This window comes from Porites lutea, chromosome 1 (genome assembly GCF_958299795.1).
Source record: "Porites lutea chromosome 1, jaPorLute2.1, whole genome shotgun sequence".
Taxonomy (NCBI): domain Eukaryota; kingdom Metazoa; phylum Cnidaria; class Anthozoa; order Scleractinia; family Poritidae; genus Porites; species Porites lutea.
This window is the reverse complement of record NC_133201.1, coordinates 10,271,609-10,297,924: the sequence shown is the minus strand read 5'-3', so window position 1 is coordinate 10,297,924 and position 26,316 is coordinate 10,271,609. Positions and strand designations below refer to the sequence as shown.

At 37.1% G+C, this 26,316-nt stretch overlaps 1 protein-coding gene across 1 annotated transcript; it reads right to left on the bottom strand.

The window, feature by feature from the left end:
* Window positions 1–20,173: 20,173 nt before the first annotated feature.
* LOC140945839 (uncharacterized) lies at window positions 20,174–25,957 on the bottom strand. Its single transcript, XM_073394921.1, has 2 exons — window positions 25,053–25,957; window positions 20,174–20,249 (listed from the first exon to the last, which is right to left on the bottom strand). Exons 1-2 carry the CDS (start codon window positions 25,955–25,957, stop codon window positions 20,174–20,176), a joined length of 981 nt encoding a protein of 326 aa, XP_073251022.1.
* Window positions 25,958–26,316: the final 359 nt, after the last annotated feature.

The window sequence follows — 26,316 nt, the reverse complement described above, 5'->3', positions numbered from 1 at the left end:
TCCTTATTAAGTTGATAACAATTGATTTCCATTCCATAAGAGTATCCTCCTTGCTTATCTTTTATAATGGTTGTATATAGAACTTTGTGGTTGTATTGATGGTAGTTACCATCTTGGGGCATTAAATTATCAATTTTAGTAATGTCAAAACTATCGATGTTATTCGGTTCGAGATCAGCCCATGCTAATCTGTTAGTCATCAAGTACTTAAATTCATTATTGTAATGGCTGGGTTTAACATGTAATTTTTCTAAATACTGTTTATTAACAGCATGAGTAGCATCAGTCGGGTCTCCAAGATTAATAATCTTGTTTTTGACCATATTGAATTGGTGCATGACAGGACACAGAGGCTTTTTACTGGAAGTACCATCCCACGCAGTGATGTTTTCTCCGCGGGCAGCTAATCCGACTTAATCCCATTTAATTTGTCGCGCTCCTCGAAAGTGCGAAAATTTTCTTGTCGTGTATTAGATTTCAGATGCATTTTCTTAATCTTCATTTCGCGCCAGAATAAATTAGTTTGCGCGCAAAGGGCTCCTAAAAAATCACAAGGTTTGTCCCACCTCGAGTCCACCTTCTGGAGATACGCCGGCTTGGTAGCTGGAATACATTGCCGAGGCGAAGATCTGGCATTTTTTCCTCCTCGTCGTATTTTCTTCACGGCAAATGTTTATATTTGTAGTGAGAATGCAGCGCATATCGGTGGATTTTACTTCATGCGGCTTGCTACTTCTGAAAGAAGAGTGCCGGATTTCATCGTTTTGTTCATGTTTATTAGTGTTGGCAAATGTAAGGTAAATGAACCGACCACTGTAAGGTAAGAATTGAAGTTTTAAATTTGTTACTCGGCGAAAAATCGTGGAATGGGAATTCGTGAAACTCGTGAGTATTACCTCTGTTACCTAATGTCATGCGATGACTCCTCGCTTTTTCGATGCGTAACACGGATACAAGCGATAAATTTCTTTCGCAAAGTGGAGTATAATTTACTTAACGAGACCATTTGACGAATATTTCTTGTTATATGCTTTATTCATATTTGCTTGGCTTATTCAGGCTACATGCCAGGAGTTTGATGACAATGTTTGTGTGCTATAATTATGCTGATAAGTTTTTGCACCTTTATATTGAAACTCATGAGCCAAACGTTTGTAAACTCTAGCAAAACACTCTTCTATTATGGAGCAACTTTTAACGTCTTTTGGGGCCCTAATATGGTGTCAAATTTTTAGGGGAAACAAAGCTTGATTTTTGGCCAAACAGACTATAGCTTTTTTGTCTTTGAAGAGAGCGCGAGGCAAACGTCCGTGAGTACAGTGTAAGCCAGTGATTCTTTAGGTAGAGCTAACAAAGTTAACGTAGGCTGCACTTTAGGTGGCACACCCATGGGTGCAGTGTAACCCAGTGATTCTTTAGGCAGAGCTTACAAACATAGACTATACAGGTGTACATCAGATGGCAACAAGTTTTCCAGTTAAAACTTTGTCATAAAGTGCTACACCATGGCACTTCGACTATTTCATTATCGCGCTTGTTTTGACGCACAATTGATAGTCAGGAGAAGTCGTATTGTCTAAAACCATAGCAAAAGACAAATTTACACACATCACAGCGTTAAGGTAAGGCAATACACGGTATTTCCTTCAGATACATTTACATTTTCTGTTAGGTTATAAGCGATTAAATCGCATGCAGCAACAAACAAAACGCGAAGCCGTCAGATATTCTAGAACCGTGTTATCTACAGTGCTGTGCATTATTATTGCTTAACTACCTAACTACGCGCTGATGGAAATAAGTTTCGGCCGCTTTAAATTTTGAAACAATTCACTGGTACTGTATAGTCATAATACGTATTGGAGCGGAAAGTAAGCACGCGAGCAGGGCTATTCTGCTGTGGTTTCTGTACTGTAGAAGATATTACGGCAATGAGGCTCCCGAGGTCCGTTCTGGAAATCACAACTACATGTAGGATGAAATGCATTCTGCGTGCAGACGTCTCCTTTTCCAGGTTAGGTTAAATAAACCGTACCAACGGTTTGTTTGACAAAGCTCCCGCGAGACGGTTTCTTGGTGATTTTATTAATTTTTCCGATCCATTTTTTTTTTTCAACTCTATTTTCGCGGCTTTTGCGATACAAACTAAATTCATTTTTAGTTGTGATGGCATTACACTGCTTAATCATGACGGCTTGGGAAGAAACTGAATATATTGCGCTTCGCGATTTCGCAAAATCGCTGCGGGAATTAAAAAATTAAAAAAAATTCTTCCAAAAAAGCGTTTTCACGCTTCTTTCTCTAGTCAATTATCTCGTTTGTCTCGTTTTCTAAAGGTCCTTGAGAACAGAATAAGACAATATTTTATTACCGACAACCTAAAAACCTGATTTTTGACCAGATCGAAACAAAACTGACCTCTGAAATGGAAGAAGAAAAGCCTTTTATTTTTGTCGGCTTCGGCCCGCCGACGCGATCGTGTCTGTTTTGCTTTCATATGATGAAATTTTCCTGACAGAAGGGTGTCGGGAGAAACACCTCGCGCTGATCATACGTGACAAAATCCGCTGCGCCTAAACTAATTAAGAAAAGTCTCCTCGAAAGCTCCATACAATTCCTTATAACAAAATTATAAGGAATTGTATGGAGCTCTCGGGATACTTACAGTGCAAGCCCTTTGTGTCCCCTCATGTAAACATACAGATTAGTAATTTGTACAAAAAATGCATTTCCAGTGTTCCGGCTTATTGCTTGATATTGTGAAGTAAGAACAGCATTGTTCAATATTATATGACCAGTCATAGTGCCACCGGACAGTTTCAAATAATTATCATCTATGTATGTCTTATTGACCCCAGCCTTAACATCAGTTGGTTTGGCAAGATGAGTAATTTTATTATTGGACATATTTAGTAGTCCAGCCATAACTCCACTGGATTTATCCAGGAATTTATTTTCTGACCAAATTTTTGTAGCTGGTTGATTATCACCATCTGGTTGTGCTACACCGTATATCCTATTATTATTCATATACAAATTGCCGTTCATTAATCCACCAGAAAGTGATAGTTTAGTATCAAGTTGATTTTTTGTTACGGCATCATTGGAAGCAGTCCCTTTAGCAACACTTGTCAGCTTTTTGTTTGATATATCGTAATTCCCATCTGATGTGAGATTAAAACCAGTGCCTGATGCACCAGTAGCACCTTTAGGGCCAGTAGGACCAGTAGCACCTTGATCACCTTTGGGTCCTTGAATACCCTGATCACTTTTGGACCTTGGTTACCCTGAGCACCAGCGGGGCCAGGTGGGCCAGGAGGTCCTTGAGGGCCAGTAATTCCGCTTTTTTCTTCTGAGTATGATTGATTATAATTAGGCTGCTGATTAAATATTCCCATTTTATAATAATATATTAGATACTTTCATGCCTTACAGAAAATCCATTTGCTTTTAACAGCTTAGCTTCTTCATTGGTAATTGCATCATCCATCCCAATAACTCTGCCAATAATACGAGCTTGTTCTAAAGATTCATGTTTGTGATTAAGAAGTTCATATAGACAACCCTCTGATAGATTTTCAAATAATTCAGCAATCACTCTACCATATTTGACATCTTCAATTTCTAGATATACTTCCATATAAATAGATTACATTAATTTGGTAAGTTGTTCTCTTTGCTCGTAGGTTATTTGATTTGGTTGGATAATTTGTCCAAGAATTGAACCAAGAGCCCGTTTCATATCTAGCATATCTTTCAATATTACAGGGTGGAGGTCATATAGCAATTCAGTTGCCATTAGAGCATATTGGAGACTTTTGAATTTCAAATGTACCTTCATATATTATTGGTTATATAATTATCTGAAAGGATAATACATTATATATTTCCATAAAAGTTTCTTTTGACAGTTTTCATTGGTTTATCCACATATAGGAATGAGTAGGAAATTAGCATCCGGAAATTGGACTTGGGCATGTACTTGTACAGCTGTTTAAAGTTTGTATTTTCATCTTCATTGAAATCATAATTTGGAATCTCCATATAATATTATGTTAGAAAAATTGAGATAAGTTTAGATAAGTTTTATATAACACAATAGTATAATGGATATTGAAAGATTCAAGAGACTCAGTATTCCTAAAATTAAAGCAGGAAAAATGACTGAAGTTGTTAGGGATGTTATAAAAGAAGTTCGAACTAATAAGCAAAATGTTTACGAAAAGAGATTTGAAGATCTGAAACCTCTAACGGAAAAGTTTGATAAGGAGATAGAGGAAATCAGTAAATTGAGAGAAGATGTTAATAAACAAGTTGTTCCATATGCTGAACAAGTTCAAAGATCAGCATTACCAGGCCCAAGTGGTGAGGTAGCGCCTGCGATGGTAGCTGATCTGAATAAAGGATTTACTCAAGAAGAATTGGCATTCATACAAAACCAGCAATTGCCATTACCGGCTGACATCTTTTTGCAAACCTTAAACCAACCAAATTATGCAAAACAAATTCTGGATAAATCTGGTGAAATGAATAAGGAGTTAGGCAGGAAGAAAGCCCATTTGAGCACAACAAAAGCTGACAGAAAGAAGAATAAGGATGAAATTGCCGAATATGATGAAGGAATTGATATCATAAGAAAATACCGACAAAGAATTGGCATTCTAGAGGAAGGTACAAAAACTCTAAAGGTTGGGAAGGGTATTTATACACAAAAAAAGAGGAATGCTTATAAGATTAACCCTAATACTGGTGTTTATGGAAATGTAACAATTGACGTACCCAAACTTTACGGCCAGTTCAAACTAATTGCTCATAAGGATGGTAAAAAAGTATATGATAAGCAAGTGGACTTTGATACCCTTGATCTGCTCACAAAGCGGTTCAATAGTAAAAAGAAGTATTCTCCATTATCAAAAATGGTATTTGATGACCTGAACAGAATAAGTGATATTCCAATTCACCGAACTAGTAATAAATACAAAAAAATCGGTTCAGGGGTTGTTTATTATAATAACCCAGTTGATCTATTGGACAGATTGGAATTATTAGGTGGATCAATACTAGCTGGAAATAATGGTGTGAAAAATGAATTTTCCAAAATTGCTCACACACTAAACAAATTAGGCATTCTAAATAACAACCAGCTTAATAGTCTGATAAAACAGTATATAATGTAATCTAATAATATAAATGCAAGAAAGAGCAATCCATATTTCATCTGTTAATAGACAGAAAATCGGACAGAATAAAGCAGAAGATTTCATAATCAAATTTGATCCAGTCTTAAAACTCCAAAGTAATATGACACATGAAATATTTATTTATTTATTTATTTATTTAGTCACTCACAAAACCTTACACAACATGAACAAAAGGTGTTAATTAAATTATAAAACTAATGTGACAAGGAAGCCTAACGAAGCTTGAAGCTTATATTAATAGGTTTCCTTCAACTACCTAGTGAACTAAGTTCATGGCTGAGTGCAGAGTGAGCAAGATCAGAAAATTAAACGACAGATCGGCTATTAGTGAGATAATTCTTTAAATTTTTTTTAAAAACAGATATAGAAGGAGAGCTAATTAGTGAAACAGGCAACGAATTCCAGATTTTAGGTCCTCGGTAAAGGATACTGAATTGCTTTATATTTGTTCTTAAAAAATGAGGTCTATATTGAGAGGCTAGTCGAGTTTCGTATTGATGGACTTGATTACTACTTAAGAACAAGTCATGAAAGCTATTAGGCAAAAGATTATGGTGATAAGAATACATAAAGGTAGCGACAGAAAATGAATTAATACTAAATATGTCAAGGACTTTAAGCTGGCTAAATAAAGGGGCGGTATTTGCTAGATAGTGAGCTTTTGTTATGAGACGCACTAGACGCTTTTGCAAAAGGTAAATACAGTTTAGGTTGGAACAGTAGGTGGAGGACCAGGCGACATTACAGTATGTTAAGAAGGGATATACAAGGGAGTAATACAAGGTCATCAAAGTTTGGGATGATAGGTAAAAGCGGGCTTTCGCAATAATTCCCACACTTTTCGAAATTTTTTTTGAGACGAAATCAATGTGTGGTTTCCAAGAGAGATGCTGATCAATGAGAACACCTAAAAATTTTGTCTCCGTGACTTGCTTGATCACGGTATTTTCCAGAGTAAGAGGGACATTAACATTGACTTTCTTTTGCCTTGGATGAAAAATCATAAAATTTGGTTTAGTCAGATTTAGAGATAACTTATTCACTTTAAGCCAAATAATTATTTTTGCAAGTTCATTGTTAACAATAGAAACGAGGTGGTTGGCATCTTTATGGGAACAAAAGATACTTGTGTCATCAGCAAACAGTAAAGATTGAGTGAGACTAGAGACATTAGGAAGATCATTAATGTAAATAATAAACAAAAGAGGTCCAAGAATTAAGCCCTGCGGGACGCCACATAAAATTTTCCGCGGAGAAGATCGATGGGACCCAAACAGCCTTGGATAAGGCCACAATGACTTACAGTTGGCATAATATTTCAGGTCAGTATCAAAATAATCAAATAAAATACTCACCTGATGGTGGAACATCATGGGAAACCGTCAAATATGTGGATGGAATGTATACTTACTCAGACCTAAATGACTATCTCCATCAGTACATGAAAAAGAAAGGCCATTTTACTACTGATGCAAAAAAGGATGATGTATACTACATTAACCTAACATTTGTATTATCGACATACAAGATTCTCATTCAGATCGACAACAATTACCAACTGGATCTGAGAAATAGTAAATTTGGCGAGTTAATTGGATGTACAGAAAAGATTGTAAAGAAAACAGATTATGGGGATGGTGATCTGCCTAATATCACAAATTCCATTGATATGATTTATATTAACACAGACGCCATTACGAATGGCATATTGAATGGTGTTAATACTAATACGTTAGCCGTCACCCCAACTGACAATTTGACAAGAAGTTTCCCATTCACATTTGAACCCAGAAGACTATTGTTTAATGAAGTTTCGCAACTCAATATTTCACAAATGAGGTTTTATATCACAGATTCACTTGGGCGACCAATTGGACTAAATAAGATTAACTGGTTTTTTGACCCTAATATTACGATCTAAACCAGCAGAATATGTAATCTAATAATATACAATGAGACAATCAGTATTTAAGAATCGTTATGATGTTAAAACGGGGAGATATGTTAAGAAGCATATTTATGGAGAAGGTGTTACCGATGTTTTCAAAACGATCGGCAGAAAGTTGTTTGGAAAGACCATGAAGGAAGCTGCTAAAACGGCAACAAAAAAAGGCCGTTCAAAAAGCTGCTACCAAAACTGGCGAATATGCTGGCAAAAAAGCCGGTGATAAAATTATTCAATTATTGAGTAAAAAGAATAGAAACACAAAAACACCAGCAGCGACAAGACCAATAGAAAATCCACAAAAGCGACTCACCGATTACGAGATTAATGAACGAGTAAATCAATTACTATCTGGAGGCCAGATGAGAAGATTTATCTATTAGGCCATATGAAAGATTTATGTAATCTATTATTCTATGAAATCATTTAGAGATCCAAACTATGTTAAAAGATATGAAGATGTTATTTTTGACCTAGAAACAGCACTAAATACAACTGTCGCCAATAATGCTCACCAAAAGAAAGATGGCTACAGGTTTGTTGTTGATAACAGCGGAGAGGTTACACCATTCGACTGGTGTAATGCCCGAATCAGTGTCGATTTCAAAGTAGTCTTGCTGGCTAATGGAGGTAACATTGCAGTAGCAGATCATAATGGTATTGTAAACGGGTCGTACTCACTGTTGAAACATTTTGATATTAAGCTGAATGGCAAAAAAGTGTATGATTGTAATGACGCGAATCACGCGGTTAATATTACGAACTTACTTGAGTACAATCCATCTTACGCTAATAAGACAGCTAGTAATGAGTTTTTCTATCTTGATACATCCAGAAATGCAGAAGAGCGGGAATTTGAAGTTAGTGGTACAAATCAGTTAGCTAAAAGGCGAGCAGCTTACAATAAGGGTTTTGCCCTTCGGAAAGCACTATTAGGTGTCTCATCCACAGTAAATACAGAAATACCACTGAATAGATACTCATTTTTCGAAATGTTAGAAGATGAGCTGTTACCCAATACAAGAGTTGAGATGAATTTTGAGATTGAGTCCGATGGTAATCTAATTTAGCAAGCCGGGGCTGATTGCAGGGTGGTTATCACCAGAATGCAATTGTATGTACCACGGATAACCTTTAACAGTGAGGGCCAATCATCCTATATGAGCCAATAACTTAAAAATCATAAAAGGACTTATTTGAGAGAGAATATTGAAAGATCAAATAGTAGTCAGCAGAGAGCTGGGCATTTCAGAATCTCTTCTGGTATTTCGAAACCCCGACACGTGTTTGTATTCATAATCAATGATGCGAATATCGATGCCCAGACGGCTAATCCATTCTTGTACAACACATTCTCTATATCAACTGACCCAAGAACCTTATCCAATTGTCACCTGGAAGTTGGTAACAGACATGAATACCCCGAAATACATTACACACCAAGTACTGATATGACTAGAGTCTTTAGGGATGTGTTGAAATATGTTCACAAAAATAATGAATACGGTGAAGGGTCATTACTCAATAAATCTAATTTTAGTACGCTATTTCCCTTCCTATATTTCGACCTAACAAAACAGAAAATGGACATTAAGGATGGCACTACAAAACTGACATTTAAATATGAGCTATGTGGAACAACGGCAACAGCCTACTCAATTTACGCATTAACATTATACGAACAGGATGTTGAGCTAATTCAGAAAGATGGTAGAATAATACTCAGATCGTAAATTATGGGACCACCCATCATGTAACCGTAAATTATGTAACGTATATTATATATAAGCAATGACGAAATATTATCCTTATGGTGTGTCACTTAGTAAAGGACAATTGGAAAAGCTTTCGAGAGCTTACAATAATAAATCAGCAATAACTATCAGACTAGCTAGAAATGAGTTATCCGGCCCACATGAATTAATGCTCACAAAATCTCAGATCAATAAACTGAAAAAGGCAACGAACCAGGGTAGAGGGTCGGATATCAAAATATGAAAAACACAAATCAGAAAGGCTGTTAGACAGGGCGGTAGTTTGTGGGGATCATTAGCCAGGTTACTTCCTATGGCCATGCCAATAGTCAAAAAGGCTGCCGCTCCACTTGTAACTGGAGCGTTGTCAGGATTAGCCAGTTTAGGTGTGGATAAGATATTCGGGAAAGGTCAACGAGGAGGATAGCTTATTCCAATGGACAAAATAGCACATTTGGTTGCATACAAACATTTACTGAACACAGGTCAGAAAAAGGATATTTTTAAGAGTCTCCAAACTGGTAACGGATTAGTTATCAGACCGACGAAAACACAGCAGGGTGGTTTTTTACGAACTCTATTAGCGAGTATAGGTGTCCCCCTGTTACTAAATGCATTGACGGGAAAAGGGCTGCAGGCTGACAGAACCGGTTCCGCTAATACAACATCTGTTTATGTTCCCGATACAACTAATGGCCACGGAATGTATAATCCATATCCCTACATGTCATCACCCTTTTTTGGAACATGGGAAAACCCCACTGGTGCGGGAGTAAAAAAAAAAAGAAAGGGAAAGGGACTGTGTGCTCGGAAAAAACAGTCCATTCAATTCAATCCCAATTCTAGGAACAATACTGTAAGATTCATAAACAAACCATTATCGAACATTGATTTGTCACAATGGGTTACACAATTAGGAATAAAGTATTTCAGGGGTATCTACAGCCGTAATAATTTACCACAAAAAATACACAAATTGGAAACAGGAATAATTAATTTGGATGATTCAATGGGCGGGGGCAGTCATTGGGTCTGTTATAGAAACGTGGATAAGCAATATTGTGAGTATTTTGATCCATTCGGATTAATCATGCCCAATGAAATCAAAAATTATCTGAAAACAAGCGGTAAAAAAATGGTGTACTCATCAGATGAAATACAAGAAAGGGACAGTGTTTTGTGCGGTTATTGGTGCTTATATTATCTTCTAGAGCGACAGAAAGGGAAATCATTATTAGACGTTATACACAACCCCAAATTCAGTTTCACAAATCAAATGATAAATCACCAATTTCTGATAAACTATTTTATGTAACACTATTATATGACTGAAAAGTTTTGTGTTTATTGCCAAGAAGTTACTCCACATTATGTGAATCAATATGGATGTTTCGAGTGCTGCAACTGTGAGCCTTTGAGTGAGAGTGATTATGAGTCAAATAGCAGCCATGAAACTTATGTTCCAGATAGTGATTAGACAATAATTATATAACATAAATATATAATAATGGTGAAATCTTATTGTGTTAAACAGAAGATGCCAACAGAATGTGTAGAACCTTCGGGTTACAAAACTGCCAAGAACGGTAGACTTATGTTTTGGTGCACTTGTGCTGAATGTGGAATAAAAAAGTTTAAGTTTGTCAAGAAGGGAAACTAGGTCAGCCTGTCCTAGGGGTAGGCGTAATAGACACAGTAGCTGGTACTGCTCTTTATGCGTTTGTACATCACGGGCTTCCTTGGATGGGTAAAAAAGCAGTTGAGATGGGGAGATATTACGGGTCCGAAGCTCTCAGAAACCCTAAATTACAGAAAAAAGCTATAGATTATGCTTTGGACAAATTAAATCCAAAGATCCAGAATGTCGGTTGTCAAGCTCTTAACCAATTATCAACCAAAATACGACCAAAGAAAAACTACAAAACCAGCAGGAAAGATTTGGATGGTGGTGCTATAGATATCCACAAGCAGATTGGTAAATTACCAAAACCCGCAGGCGGATGGACCTTACCAGGGCATAAATATACAGGCCCCTACAACGATCTCGAAAATCAAGTAAGATACAATCCAGAAACTGGTGAAATATTAGAAATTTATGATCAACCAACTGGGCCAACCGATGCCGTGGCCATGCAACATGATGTTGATTATAGTGTATGTGGTGATAACCGAAAGTGCAAAAATAAAGCTGACCGTAAAATGGTAAAATCGTTAGACGCCATTCCTTATAATGAACGACAATGGGGACACTGGTTAGCTAGAAATATTATAAACACAAAACAGAAACTCGGTCTTGGTTTAAACTAGAAAAGCCGTCGGGTATCAGTTGGAAACAGCAATTAGCGGATAAATTACATAAACCAATAAAACGCAACTTTACTCGGCGGCGTGTTATTACAACCGGTATTGACAAAATTTGGTGCTCAGATCTGGTTGAGATGCAACAGTTCAGCAAATGGAACAAAGGTTATAGATATCTTCTCATGGTATTAGATCTATTCTCCAAATATGGCTGGATTGTACCATTAAAGGATAAGAAAGGGGAAACTGTCACAGAAGCATTCAAAACCATATTCAAAGAGGGCCGTAAACCACAATATCTTTGGACTGATAAGGGGAAAGAATATTATAATAAAAATATGAAAGAACTGTTGGAAAAGAATGGTATAACACTATATTCAACCGAGAATGAGGAAAAATCTAGTGTGTGTGAAAGATGGAACGGTACAATTAAAACCAAAATGTGGAAGCAGTTTACTGTCCAGGGTAATACCAAATATCTTGACATACTACCAAAAATATTGAAGCAGTATAATAACACCAAACACAGTTCCATTAAAATGACACCTGTAGAAGCTACTAAAAAGAAGAATGAAAATGCCGTATATTATAATCTGTATGGTGATATGGAGCAATCATCATCTAAACCCAAATTCAAGATTGGCGATAAAGTTAGGATAAGTAAGTACAAGAGAAAGGTGTTTGATAAAGGGTACACACCTAATTGGACAGAAGAGATATTCCTGATTGATAAAATCCAATCCACAAACCCCATCACATACAGATTAAAAGATCTCAATAATGAGGAAATACAAGGCAGCTTTTATGAACCAGAATTACTACCAGCAAAACAGGATGTATTTCGCATTGAAAAGGTCATTCGGAGGGATTATAAGAAGAAACAAGCTCTGGTAAAATGGTTGGGCTATAGTGACGACTTTAATTCTTGGATCCCACTAAGCAACCTGCAAGAATTATCTAACTAATAGTATATATGGACGATCATATAAGAAAGCTTGATACTAAAATCCAGAGTAAGGAAACTGAGCTTAATGCACTATTCACTAAAATCCAAAAATTGGAAGAAGAAATTGCGACATTATACCACAAGAAATTAATCTCCAAAAAACTGGAATCAGCTGAGATGACATTAACAGGCGTTTTAGGTGCCATCTTTGAAACGGAGGAAGAGGAGGAAGAGAAAGAGTAAATTGCCAGGGGCCCCATTTTGGGTCCGCTGGGTCCAAAGTGTTGCCGTACCCAAAACGGAGCGTCAACAAAACACCCTAAATGTTGCCCTGTCGTCTAGACGGGTCAACAAAATACCTCAATTGTTGGCGTGGACGCTTCGCCCCCTCAATAAAATGACACTAGAGGAAAATAAATTGCGGTAGTTTTGTTGGGGTGGTAAAACGCCACCTCAGGTCTAATGTGCTGAAACGGCACCTCAGGCCTAGCAAACTTTTTAATCGATCATTCTTTTCATATAATATGGTCTGAATGATAGTAATATTTATGTAATCTATATATATGAAAAGAATGATTGAAAAAAAGTTTGTTAATGACGATTTAGAAATTGAGCTGACATCATTTATTGATGATAAGCAAAATGTTTGGTTCAAGGGTAAGAATGTTGCCCGGATCCTCGGTTATAGTGACACTGATAAGGCTATAAGAAATCACGTATCAGAAGAAAAAAAAATATCACAACTTGTATGGCCAAAATGTTCCCCCGCCAACTCGGCGGGTCAACGAAATGACGTGAGAGGTAAATGGTGTATGTTCATAAATGAAGCTGGTTTTTATGAACTTGTGTTTAGTTCCAAATTAGAGTTTGCTAAAAGATTCCGTCAATGGGTATGTACTACAGTCCTCCCATCTATTCGTAAATATGGCCAATACAAACTATTTGATAGTCCCTGGAATAAGATGATCATGATTGGCAATGAGACTGACCTCCATTATAAAGTAGTGAGCCTCATAAGGAAATATTATCCAGATTCTATATTAGTAGCAGGACTGGGTGACAATCAGGATATTGATGACAAACGCCTCGATTCGTATAAGAAAGGATATATGGGAGGACAGCCTGATCTAATGGTACTCGATTATCACAAAGATTATAAAGGCCTCTGTATTGAATTCAAATCACCGACCAATAATTATCATGTAAGTAAAGCACAATATGAGTTGATGGAAAAATACAATAATAATGCCTATAAATTTATCCTGAGTAACGACTATGATGAAATCTGTATAGAAGTACTTGATTATATGAAAGGTGTCAGACTGCCGTGTAAATATTGTATCAAACACTTCTATAATAATGACACCCTTACTACCCATTACAGAGTCATCCACAAATTATACAACTAATTAGTATATGAATGCTGACCAATTATTAGACAACTATAATGAACTCCAAAAGATAGAATTACGAAAAAATCTGAATACATATACACTCAAAGAGCTCAAAAAAGAAATCATCAAAATGAAAGCTGATAAGTTTGCTGTTACAAAAATGAAAAGACGACAGATTATTGAATTAATTGTACAGTATCATTATCTTTTTCCTCATTTATTGACAAAACAAGGTTCCAAAGGTACCAAACGAAAACCCAATAGTACTAAGGGTAATAAACAAAAACCCAACTTACCACAGTTAACACATATGCCTAATTATTCAACAAATTCTATGGCGCCATCTAACACACAATTACCACCATTAACACAGAAACATCTTGAAAATTTATACAACTAACTAACTAACTAATCACGACTTTGATATCCCGTTCCACAACCACATGAGCAAACACCTCCATGGTTATTAATTGTCATCAATTATTTCATCAACTTGAGGGTCATATATATTTCCATTTTCTCGTAATACCGAATCCTGTACTCCAAAATTTATGTTTGGATTGTAATATTCTGTACGTTCAAATTCTCTGTTTGATCTTTCCCAATTTTCTTCTTGGGCACTTATTACTGGATCATAATCGTATTCTCCAACTGGTCCCCAAAATAATTCATTATATTCTTCTTCTGAAATTCCAGTTTCCATTCGGGCCTCAATATAGTTTGGCAAAAAATACTGTGTCTTAAACTTTTTCAATGGCTTCAATTTAATTTCTGGATTAGGAGAATATTCCGGTGGAGGAAGATAAGAAGCCAAATATTCCGGCGGATCATCTGTATACTCAAATATTTCATCTGCGTCATATGGTGGGGGTGAAATATTCTCTGTATTTATTATTCCTTGATATTTAACTGTTTCCTGGATTAATTCGCGTTCACTAACTTTAACTTCATCAATATACTCAAAATTTAACTTCTCAATTGGTTCTGTAATTACTTCCTGTTCGCAAATCGCCGCAGAATATAATTTACGGGAATATTCCGGTTTTTGAACTGACAAGATTTCCTTTCCTTTGACAATAAATTCGGCTTCATTAATTTTGACCTGAACAACAGTATCCCGCGAAAGATTAACAATAACTTCTGTACCATAATGATTCAAATTAACTGAACTCTGACTTTGACTTTGACTTTGACTCTGAACTCGACTCATGCTCATTATACTATATTAAGATCATTTCTCTATAAATAGTTATCGTTTTGTCCAATTAATTAGCAAAAAATAACCAGTCTGAACCGGTTCAGAAATGCTGACATCAGCAAGAATCCCAAAATCTGTAATGGGTGTGAAAAACGGGTACCACAGCCATCGTAGTCTCGGTCGGTCGGTCACGTGATTACCAAATTTTCTGGGATGCGTAGATTTATTTACCTATGGTGCTTCGCTGGCGCGCTTCGTGCGCGGAGCTCCGCTATTATAATTTACGAAACTCTGGTCTTCCAATACTACGCACTCCGGTAAGCTTTCTAATTGATTACTGGTACACAGCAATCATGTAAACCATTCAGGTAAGTGTAGTCTTTATATACTTTTTACTTCACTTTACCTTTTTTATCGGGTCATCGAAGATAACATTCTACAAGACCTGTACGTATTGCCAAAATTCTGATCATTACGTGAAAAGTTCAAAGACTTTTGCCTCCAAAAATTTTGAGCGCTTTATCAACTAGATGATTTTGCTGACTTTTCGTGGAATTATTGCGTTTGTAAGGTAAAACTGCTATTAAACCAGCAAATCAAGAACCCACACACCTGCCATGGTAGCGGCCATTTTGGATTTTACTGCAACATGTTGACTTTTTTAAATATCCCTCGATATGAGCTAAAAAACATACATTCAATTTCTATCGAACCATCGAAGATAACATTCTAGAAGATCTGTAAGTATTTCCAAAATTCTGCTTATTGATTCTGCTCATGATTTTGCTGACTTTCTGTGAAATTATTGCTTTTTGCACGGTAAAACGGCTATTAAACCAGCAAGTCAAGAACCCACTCACCTGTTTTTGTAGCCACCATTTTGGATTTTACCCATAATGCAATTCGAAGGCTACTTTAAGTTTCTTCGCTCTACTTTGGTTAAATTCAGAACAAATGACAATATTTTGGCGATAAAAAACACAAGAAAAATCTTCTTATGCATCTCTCATAATAAATTAATCTTCAAAAGATTTATATATTTGGTGCACACCTAGTTGGCCCCGTCGTCATTTCCGACACTACACCATGAAAAAATACCTTGAAAGCTACTCTAACAGAAAGGTTATCATAGAAATTTTTAATCTCCACCTTACGTGTTATCAATTTGCAGCAATTTTCCTTTGTCCCTCGAATTGGAACCAAAATCAGAATTGGCCCATGGACTATGAGGAGGATGAGAGTACGCATGTGGATGAGATTGAGGATAAGGAAGATAATAAGAATGAGGATGAGGCTGATAATGAAGACGAGGATTAATTTGAGGACGACGAAGACTATAAGGATACAGATGAGGATTTTGATGAGGATGATGATAAGGATAAGGATGAGGATGAGAATGAATATGAAGATTAGGATGAGGATGAAGACGAGAATTGAAATCAGGATGAAGATGTGGAAGAGATTGAGGATAAAGAAGATTGAGGATAAAGAAGATAATGAGAATGAGGATGTGGATGAAAATGAGAATGAGAATGAAGATAGGAATGAGGATGAGAATGGCGATGAGGATGGGGGTGTGGATGACGATCAAGATGGGGATGAGGATGATCATGTGGATAAGGATGACGATGAGGATGGAGATAAGGATAAAAATGAGAATGAGAATGAGGTTGAGGGTGAGGGTGAGGATAAGGTCACATCGCGGTCAAACGTCTGAGCATGCGCGAGGAATTGCGTGGGCTTTCGCTACATTCGATTTGGAAAAGCTAGATACATGTGGCTACGTCTTCTTGCGGGCAAGAACAGGGAAAGAAAAAAGAAAGTTCATTGGCGATGAATAGGAAGAATAAGAGGAACGTATAATATGAAATGTAAGTATGAGTAAACTTCCCTTTGCCAATCATATAATATTCCCCAATATTCAATATTCAATATTCAAGTAGTCAATATAGTCAATATTCCCCAACTGCTCGTATGCTGTTGCTGATCAATGACGGCTCGCATTCGTGGCCGCTGAAAGTATAAGCTCAAGTTAAAATAATTTAAATTATGTTTAAGCTTTCTGTAATACTTTTATACTGACACTGGCTTGAACGTAGTTTTAATAGTTGGCATTTTTATTTAGTACAAATCATATCTTTTGGGCTCTGGTTCGTTCTGCAAAATAAAAAATTTAGTAAATTGTCTGGTTGTTTTTTTCGTTGAAACTGTTCTTTTATGACTGACGACCTTAATTATAGGCTTGCTATTATCTAATTCACATCAAATACATTATCTCGCTCAGGGCTTAAGCCTCTATTAATAACAAACAAAATGTATCGATAATAAATGATAATTATTTTAAATCTTATTCATAAAATTCAATGACCACATCGCATGAGTTCAGTAAACATAATCAAGCTCAAAAAAGATGCATGAACATCTATGGTCTCAATGTTATTTATTGTTATTAGGCCAGGCACATTGTGAGAGGAAAAAGGTTTTATTTTTTAGCAGAAGTTTAATAACCACACATAAGTTCAATAATCACAGCAGCATAAGTCTATTTTTGACTGCTTGACATTGCACAATTGACCAGACATCAGTGTACAGCTGTACATGCTGTCATTTCATTACTATTGCTTATTCTTCATGTTTGCCCACATTCATGACTAGGGTTATGTTTTCATTAAGCTGTCCATCCAATGCTTGCAGCTTGGTCCTAGTTTTACAGTTTAAATTACTAGGAAGGGGGTGGTAATTGAGATCTCAGTTGTACAACCTTCTATGTTGATTTAAATGCCATGGTGTTTAATGATCTTGTATGCATCTTTAAAGTGGGCTAAATAATATAATTTAAAGATTATTGTGGGTTGCTAGATGCTCATATAGCATTAAAAGGAAAGGCACTTGGTATTTAGTGTTGTTTTTATTATAACAATTTGACAACTTACTATTTATGTGATTAAATCTATCTTATTTTTGTACAGATAGTTAGGAAAGGGATGAATAGAAGACACAGAGTCTAGACCCTAAAGGAGAAGCAGATAGATGAGAAAAGGATGCAAAACGAGAAGAAAGAATGGAAATGATGTATATAAAGAACACCTAATTTAACTGAAAAGACAAATAAAGGTTCCACTCAATTTTATTTGCATTTTTGTCTTCTTTCTTACACTTTTTTAGACTGTCTTTTAGAAAATCTTGCTAGCCAAGTGGTCTAACTGACCAGCCATCATTTGGAGATGGGCAGCTATCCTCTCAAGGCTTTGTTACATGTTTATTATTATCATTTTTTCTGCTTTTTGTTGAAGTCTTCTTTCTTTATCTTTGATCATCTCTCTGACTTAAACAAGGTGCATTATATTATTATGGTCTAAGTGAAAAAGTTGAATTCTGTTTTTTCTCTTTTGTTTCAATCGCAAATAGTACACCCCTTAATACTTCCATTTCTTTTTCTGACAACTGAAAACAGGGATGACCCCAAACAGTTTTTCGAAGATCACTTGTAGTTAATTGCTTCTGGCCAACTCATCATTAAAATGCAAAGCACACTACATTTTTAGCAAAATGTTGAAAGCCTTGGCTCAGCTAATCAGGTTCTCAAAAGGCAGTCAAGAAAATAGGTCATGGGGAGGGGAAGGGAGGGGAGGGAAAACACGAAAAAAAAAACATTAATCGAGAAAAAATATTTCTGTACAGTTGTTCATCTGTTTATTAAATATTGCTTAAAATGAGAGGACAGTGAATTCAAATTGCTGAGAACAAAATTTTAGTTAAGTGTGGTTTACCATATTTTCTGATGTCTCTTTGTTTTGCTTTTGGAGTGAAGACACTTATTAACTGCCTGGCTTCTGCATAATTATTGTACCATTTTGTCCGAGGTTTGTAGTCGGTAACGTTGTCAGGTTGTTGTGGCCTACCTCGTCAAATACTGCATACAGTCTCTCGCATGTCGGCTCTTTTAACACGAAGAACTTTTTTAGTGAAGGTCAAAAAAATTTAGTGAACTCGGAGAATAATGAAAATTTATCTAACTATCAACTGCGAAAACGAAAACCTTAACTTTGAAGTATTTCGCTTAACTTTAGCGTATTTCTGACGATCGTTCAGCTATATTTTGCCTGACACCGGTCTCTGCAATGGTTTCAGTTAAAATTTCGCGCGGGAATTTTCCCCGGCGGAGACCGGGTACGAGTGCATTGCGCATGCTCCTGCGTTTGACCGTGGTTAAGGATAAGGTGACGATGACGATGACGATGACGATGAGAATCAGGATAAGGATAAAAATCAGGATGAGGATGAAGATGACGATGATGATGAGACTGAGGATAAGGGAGAGCATGAGCATGAGGATGAGGATGATTATGAGTAGGAGGATGACGATGACTAGGAGGTGGAGAATGAAGATGAAGATAATGATGATGTTGAGGTTGAGGGTGAGGATGGAGATTATGGTGAGGATGCGGTGAAGAATAGGATAATGATGATGATGAAGACTAGAATCAGGATGAGGATAAGGATGAGAATGATGGCATTTGTACAAGGTGACACACTGACTGGCGTGTTTTTTTTTTTTTTTTAATTAATATGTAGAAACTAGTGACTAAGAGCGGAAAAAGTCGACGTTTTATCATGACCGTTAAGACTATTAAAAAAAATACCAAATTATGCGTCATAGTTATAGAGGTCTGTATCTCGAATAATTGTTTGTAAGCAAGCTCTCAAGGTTGCTAGAAAGAATGGTGATAAATTCTTTAAACAATAACTTAAGCAAAAACAGCGTCAGTTTGCAAGTAGAGAGATGGTTTAAGCTAGCCGAAAAAAGGCATATCTTTCACAAAAGGCATTCGAATTGCTCTACTTTGCAACTTAAACTATCCTTCAACGTGCAAACTGACTTTCTTCGCGCTAAAGTGTTCGTTTAAAGGTAACCACCGATTCACATAAAGTAATCTAACAAACTGAAGCTGAAAACTTACTGTATGTAAGTTGCCGAAGACTTGGTAGCGACTGTAACAGTGTTTTCTGGCCGTAGTGATCACACTTTGACTATACCTTCCAGCCAGCCAAGATATAATGAAATTAAAGAAACGTATGCCAATATCGCAAACTCTTTCACCAGAGAACATGCCTTCGAGGCTGGGCTACAAGTATTTCACAGTGCGATAAGTATCTGGACGGAAGCGACTGATATTTGGACAATCAACGGGGGCCTTGCAACACCTGTTCACCTGTTACTTTCGACTATGCCTGGAGGAGAACTACTGCGGGAAACAATCCGGGAGGTTCAAAGGGATATTGGTAAATTAGATATATATCGGATCGACGGCATCGCCAGTCTCGTCTGAGGACTCTAAGAAACGAAGATGAAATCACTTCTACAATTACGCCAATGATATCCTAACAACACTTATTCCCAGCCTGCTTTAGCAAGTGAACAGGTATTTAGTGACTACAAAGGCATAAGTCTCGTATCTGCTGCGTAGCTTGAGGGGATGCAATTGAAAACTGTACCAGAAGAGCAAGTATTTCGTAACTACAAAGACAGCAGTATGGGGTCTACTTCGAAGCTCTGTATAAGCACAAAAAATACACTCTGTCTCTCGCTGTTGATCCAGGTGAACTGTTTGACGTTTCTGTATATTTTCTAAAACGTTTCCTCTTGGGTTCAAAATAAAGAGTCACTGTTATTCAACAATACGTGAAAATTTATTTACCTTATAAATTATTTAATATTAGGTTGCTTTGGCAACGGGTCGTTGGCAATTGGACATCGGGTGTTCAGGATACGAAACGTATTGCAACGATAGATTTGCTTGAGTGACCACCAAACAATAGCCCCTAAAATGCCCAAAATAATAAATTGCAGGTCATAACTTTTATTGGAATCAAGTATATATTAACACAGTAAAAGAAGAAGTAAAATAAAAACAAGAAGGAAAAGGAAACCCAAAATGACTGTTATTTATTAAGTACATATTTTAAAAAAGGGAAATATAAAACGAAATGCAAACCAAACCAAACTTGAAGAAAGCAAAACAAAAACAAATTAAGGAGCTCGGAACATTAACTATGCAACATTTTTACTTTTATTTATTTATTTATTTATTTTTTTTCTATCAGCTTCAGCAAAGCTAAAGAGTATTCAGTTTAGCCTGTGTTTTGTTAAATAATAACAATTTTGGTCTTTTCTATTACATATTTCAAGGCTAGCAGGACAGGTCTGGCCACTTTAATTGGTACCGCCGTGCTGGTTTTGAAAAATGGTCTCTCAAGCACGGCCAAGAAGGACCGACCTTTAAAGATAACGACAATAAGGACATCAAAGACCCTAAGAAAGCATAAATGGACAGCTATAAAATTGTAGCGTTTATGGAAAGCTGTAAAGTTACTGTCAACATTCAAAATAACGATGTGCGCCGGCGATGAAATTTTTCGATACGACGACGGTGAACCTTAATCTAATTAAACTTAGACGAGCACTAGTCTTGGGAAGTGTCCTCTTGTTTTATTGGGTATATCGGAAAAAAAATTGATTTCCGACACTGCCATTCCACTGGAAAAGCGATTCACAGTACAAGCTTTTGACTTTCCTATTCCCTCTGTTTGTGTTAAAATGTAGGAAGACACGTAAAACGTTTTTGCTTTTAGGGTGGTGCCCTGGTGTCAGTATTATTATTAATTTGTTTCCTTAATCATTTGTCTATTTTTTTAGCGGAGCTCCACCCGCGCGCGAAGCGCGCGTGGGCGGAGCCCCATAGCTAAGGAAATGTGGTAATCTACCCATCCCAGAAAATTTGGTAATCACGTGACCGTACACCGAGCGAGCGAGCGTGCGAGCGACCGTCCGTCCGCACCACAGACATACCAATGTAAAATAACTCAATCAACAGCTCAGGTATGGGAACCCAAATGCAACTCAATGTTTTATTTGGAAGGAAATCACATGGCCGCCCGGACTTTTAGAAAGAAAAAAGTCGTGTCTTTTTCGGCGTTATTTTTTATGTGTACACTAACGTGGATAACAGAGAAAGAGCTAGAGCGAGTTATTGAAAATTCGTTGGAAGAAAAACATGGAAATTCAAAGCGGTGGTGAGAAAATAAGAAATGGTAGCGGCCAGCAAGGTGAAAATGAGCGGTAGGGAAAAATAAAAGCGAACATGAACACTGGAAACAAAATATTGGGTAAGCACATACGACAATTTCTCCATAAAAATAGTGTGTAACTAGGAAGTTTGACGCTTTAGTCGTACAAAACAGCATTGTAGTCGTGCAAAACAACAGCAAGGGAAAGACAAAAACCCGTGCTGCACGTGCAAATTTGCTTTTCGCTAATTAGAAGAAAAAGTGTGCTGCACGTGCAATTTGTTTTTTTACTAATTAGATCTATTAGTCTTGAAGCCATTTTCATTGTCGTCCCACGTTTAGCGTTACACGATTTAATTTTTTTTGTTTACACGTATTATTAACCAGAGCTTCGCTTTTAGCCCTGGCTAAATCTATTTAGTATATACTAAAACAGTGGATAGTGTTTTTCGCGCACTCTGATTGGCTACTCAATCAGTGAATATCCTGCACTATTCACTGATTCACCTCCAGTTCCTCGGAGCGAGCGACTCCAAACTCGTGTAAGTTGCAAGCAAAATGTCTTTCCGGTTTGCTGCCGTAAACAAACAAAGAAATTTCACAACTAATCAAGCAAGCTGTTTCCGAAATACACGAAGAAGGTGACGAAGTTCGGATTGGAAGTTTTAACAGGTAAAGCTTTGTCTTTTTGACACGAATTTATCGATAAAACCGGTGAAAAAGTTTTTTGTTTACAAATGCAAATTAAGCTTAAGTCTTGCTTACTTTATTTAGTTGAGTTGTTCATAAATAAGCTTAAGACTAAATTTAATAATCTTTTTTTTATAGAATGATTTTAAATACAAAAAGAATTCACAACTCCTTTTGAAGAAATTTCCCCGCAAGAGCTAAACAAATGCCTTCAAAAGTTTTAGTTGCCGGCAAGAAAAAGCGACGGCCGCGGCCGCCCGGTCATTAGGCGCCAAAATTGTAATCGTTGGCAACAGTATTTGAGTTAAAAATCGTCGTTTTTGTGCTCAATTATCTCACTGTTTTAGTATATACTAAAACAATTATTCACCTCAGTGTCGGTGGCTAGTCGTGGATATTTACCTCACTGCTTCGCAGTTCGGTAAATATCCAGGACTAGCCACCTCCACTTCGGTGAATAATTGTTATATATTATTCTTTCTTGTTTATACTTTGGCCCCAGTAAAGTGTTAAATCAAATCGTGAGATATGATTGGTGGCTTATAATGACTTTAGACACGACTTGATGACGGTATTTCAATAACATTTTCTGTCAATGTCTGTGAGCAGTCAGTTTTGCCTAAAATTGTGTTATAAAAGTAATAACCACACTTGTATGGGTTACAGAGTGGTTATCTTATGGAACTTAGTATAGGAAATGGGCCAGCAATATGAATACAAGGAAATACAAACAAAAGAGAAGACAAATAAGTAAACAAAAATTCTAATAGGACAACCAAGCTATGGTTACTTTCTTGTCAGAAGGACTCCTAAACTACCACGCTTTGGAACCAAAATGCTCTTCTCGTACCAAAAATAATGTAAAGCATCTCATGTCTTTTGTTAAGAACATAGGGCCCTCGAAAAGCGGCTGAAAAGTGAGTCGACAAATAGTTTTTCTTAACTTGATTGACACAATGTGACTTAGCGTAATCATGACGTCATGTTGTTGAATTTTTCGTATATTTCGTAAACTAATCATAAAGCGAAAAATACTCCTATAATTGTAAAATGGGCGAGGAATAAATTCAAGATTTTACCTAACACATAAATAATATTTAACAACAGAAGTGATGTCACGATGACGTGATCTATTATTCGTAGGGGAACTAGAGCCATCCACCATGTTACATCAGCTATTCTGAGTTATCAAATTCACTCCGTTTTGATTAAAATCCGTTTAGATCGAGGTAATAGTGATAAAAAATTGATCTGTGTATAAAATGATGCTAATAAGAAGAAAAAAAGGAGAAGCTTTTGAACTTGGAGAGAAATTAATACTGGTGAATATTGAACCCAGCGTCTGCTATTTGGTAATTTCAAATTCATGATTTGTCTCAAATGAGTCACTAAAAACCCTGGATTACGTTAACTACCATGATAAATTTGATAAAACAATACTAAATTAATAATAATAATAATAATAATAATAATAATAATAAAATATAAAGAATCTTTATTACAAAACCTCAATTAAAATCCTATTTACAATCAACCTGCTGTTACAAAAAAACTAAGTAATTCATCAAAAACACTATCTACAATTCCATCTGTTACAAAAGAAACCCCTCGTCCTTCATTAGAGAACAAAAACAATCCTATATATTATAAGTGAAGATAGAAAAAACTATTCATTTTCAAATTCTAAAAAATAGAAGTAACTTAACCTTACATAAAAGAAGAGGAAATAGATATAATTAATAATAAAAGTTCAAAATTCTATAAAATTAAGAATTCCATTATGCAGAGATATTAAGATCCTGCAATCGAATTATACTAATGACGGCTAAACCAGTGTCCATAAAAAGCCCTAAGTATAAAAGCATATAGACACGTATTTCAGATATCCGCACTAGCGACATTTATTTTACAGTCTAATGATTGCTCTAGCTTGCTACGAAACGGCGTTCGCGAACCTCTGACGCATGCATGTACCGATCTTAAGAGTTCAAACGAGATCTGTGTCCTGAGCCAAGTGATTACAACATGATAAGGCTCGGTGTCTTTCTGAGCTATCTTGTCTGCGAGATGCTTTAAGAACCGCTGACACTCGTTTCCCATTCCGCCATTGGTTCCAAACACTAAAGGCGTAAACGAACCCATTTCGACATCTAACACCCGCTGCTGGTACTTGCGCTTCTTCTCTTCTTCTTGCTCTTTGAAAACTTCCGATGTTGGCTTGCTCTGGTAACACTTGGAGTTGACGTGCGTAACTCTAACATCAAAAAATGCCGTAACTCCTCTTGCCCAGAAACCTCCCGCTTTGATGTCCATCCTTGCCTCAGAACTTGTAACAACGCTCCTCAAATGAAATCGCTCGTTGTCCAGGGGTTGAAGGCGTGGTTCGATTTCGACATTATTGCAGATCTTGTCGATGAATGTCGTTAACAAGTTCCGTACACCATCATGTCTCTGCGCTACAAACCCCCCCTTTTTACAAGAGAGGGCGTGACTAACGGTGAATTTATCCCCACATATGCGATGACTTGGTAAATCGCAAGCGTGGCGAGTCTCTGAACTCTTTCTTGTTGAGGGCTAAACCTTTGTCTGCGAGAGGCATCGCATTCAGCCACGAACTTGCGCCCTTGTCCCTCGATTGATTAACCAGACGCAGCAGGCCTGGGGAGAGGCTTGAATCAATGCTATCCATTTTCTCTTTGGCACTTGTTCTCTTAACTGATTGTTGATGCCTCTTTAGCTCCTCCGTAGATCTTTCTCCTGGCACCATGATGGAACTCTGTGATGTAATAGAATCTACGTGGGCGGTGGTTATTAGTCTCGAGGCAGCAAACTGCTGCGGTGCCTCGGATTTCAGATCAGGAATGCCTAGACCCCCTTGACCCGTTGCTAAGGTAGCAAGTCTGCGCACCTCGTAAGGGAGAGGCTCTGATTGACCGAACAAAGTAGGGAGTAGTAAATCTTCAATCACTTCCTGGATTGGATCGACATAATCTTCAAACGATTCAATCGTGCGCATGAAGTAGGTGAACTTCGACTTGTAGCCTTTTGTGAAAGCAATATACGCTGCATGGGGCTGGCTCTTCGCTATTTCAGAGAGACGTTCGATTTCCTCTTTCCATGCACGAACCTTCTCCTCACAATACTGATCTTTGTATTCTTGCGACGCAATAACTGCTCCCAGATGGCGCTGACCTTCAGTCGTTATGTTGACTTCCTCTCCAAACACCCTCTTTGCTTCCTCCGCTAGTTCCCTAGACTTCACAATAAGCCAGCTCTTTGTCCCATTCACAAGGTAACCAAACTTTTGTCCTTCCTTACTCAATTGCCTGTACCAGTTGTATAAGTGTACTATACTCCCTCCTCCAGCTGAGTCGTCTGCAAGCCACACCTGTTTAACCAATGGGCAATGATCCCTCAAATTCTGTATCATTATGGATGTATTAAGTGCATACCATGGCATCGCTAGCGGATCTCCTTGTGTGGTGCCTTCTCGAGAAAGTATTTTACCTCCCCCACAAATAAACAGTCTAGATGGGCTTCTATATGTGTTAATCACATAGAGCGCCATTTCTTTGCACATGATCTGGATATTGTGTAAGGCCGCTGACCTATTCATTTGGTTAAAAGCGTTACTAGCATCAATTAGCAATATTCCATCTGTTCCTTCTTCAACAAACACTTGACTCATTGCATGGATCGCAGCCTCCGCTCCTGCGTTATGACCAGCGCAAACTTGTAGGGGACCCGCCGCTTCTTTTATTTCCTCCTTTAAGAAACCGCTGACCGTTTTCCCCACTATTCTCCTCAGTACCTCTCCAA

Coding starts and splice junctions, on each gene's coding strand:
- LOC140945839 (XM_073394921.1), bottom strand. CDS start 25,957: ATGCCATGGTATGCACTTAATACATCCATAATGATACAGAATTTGAGG. Junction 20,250..25,052: donor GCCCTCAACAAGAAAGAGTT/CAGAGACTCGCC, acceptor GTAGTTACGAAA/TACTTGCTCTTCTGGTACAG.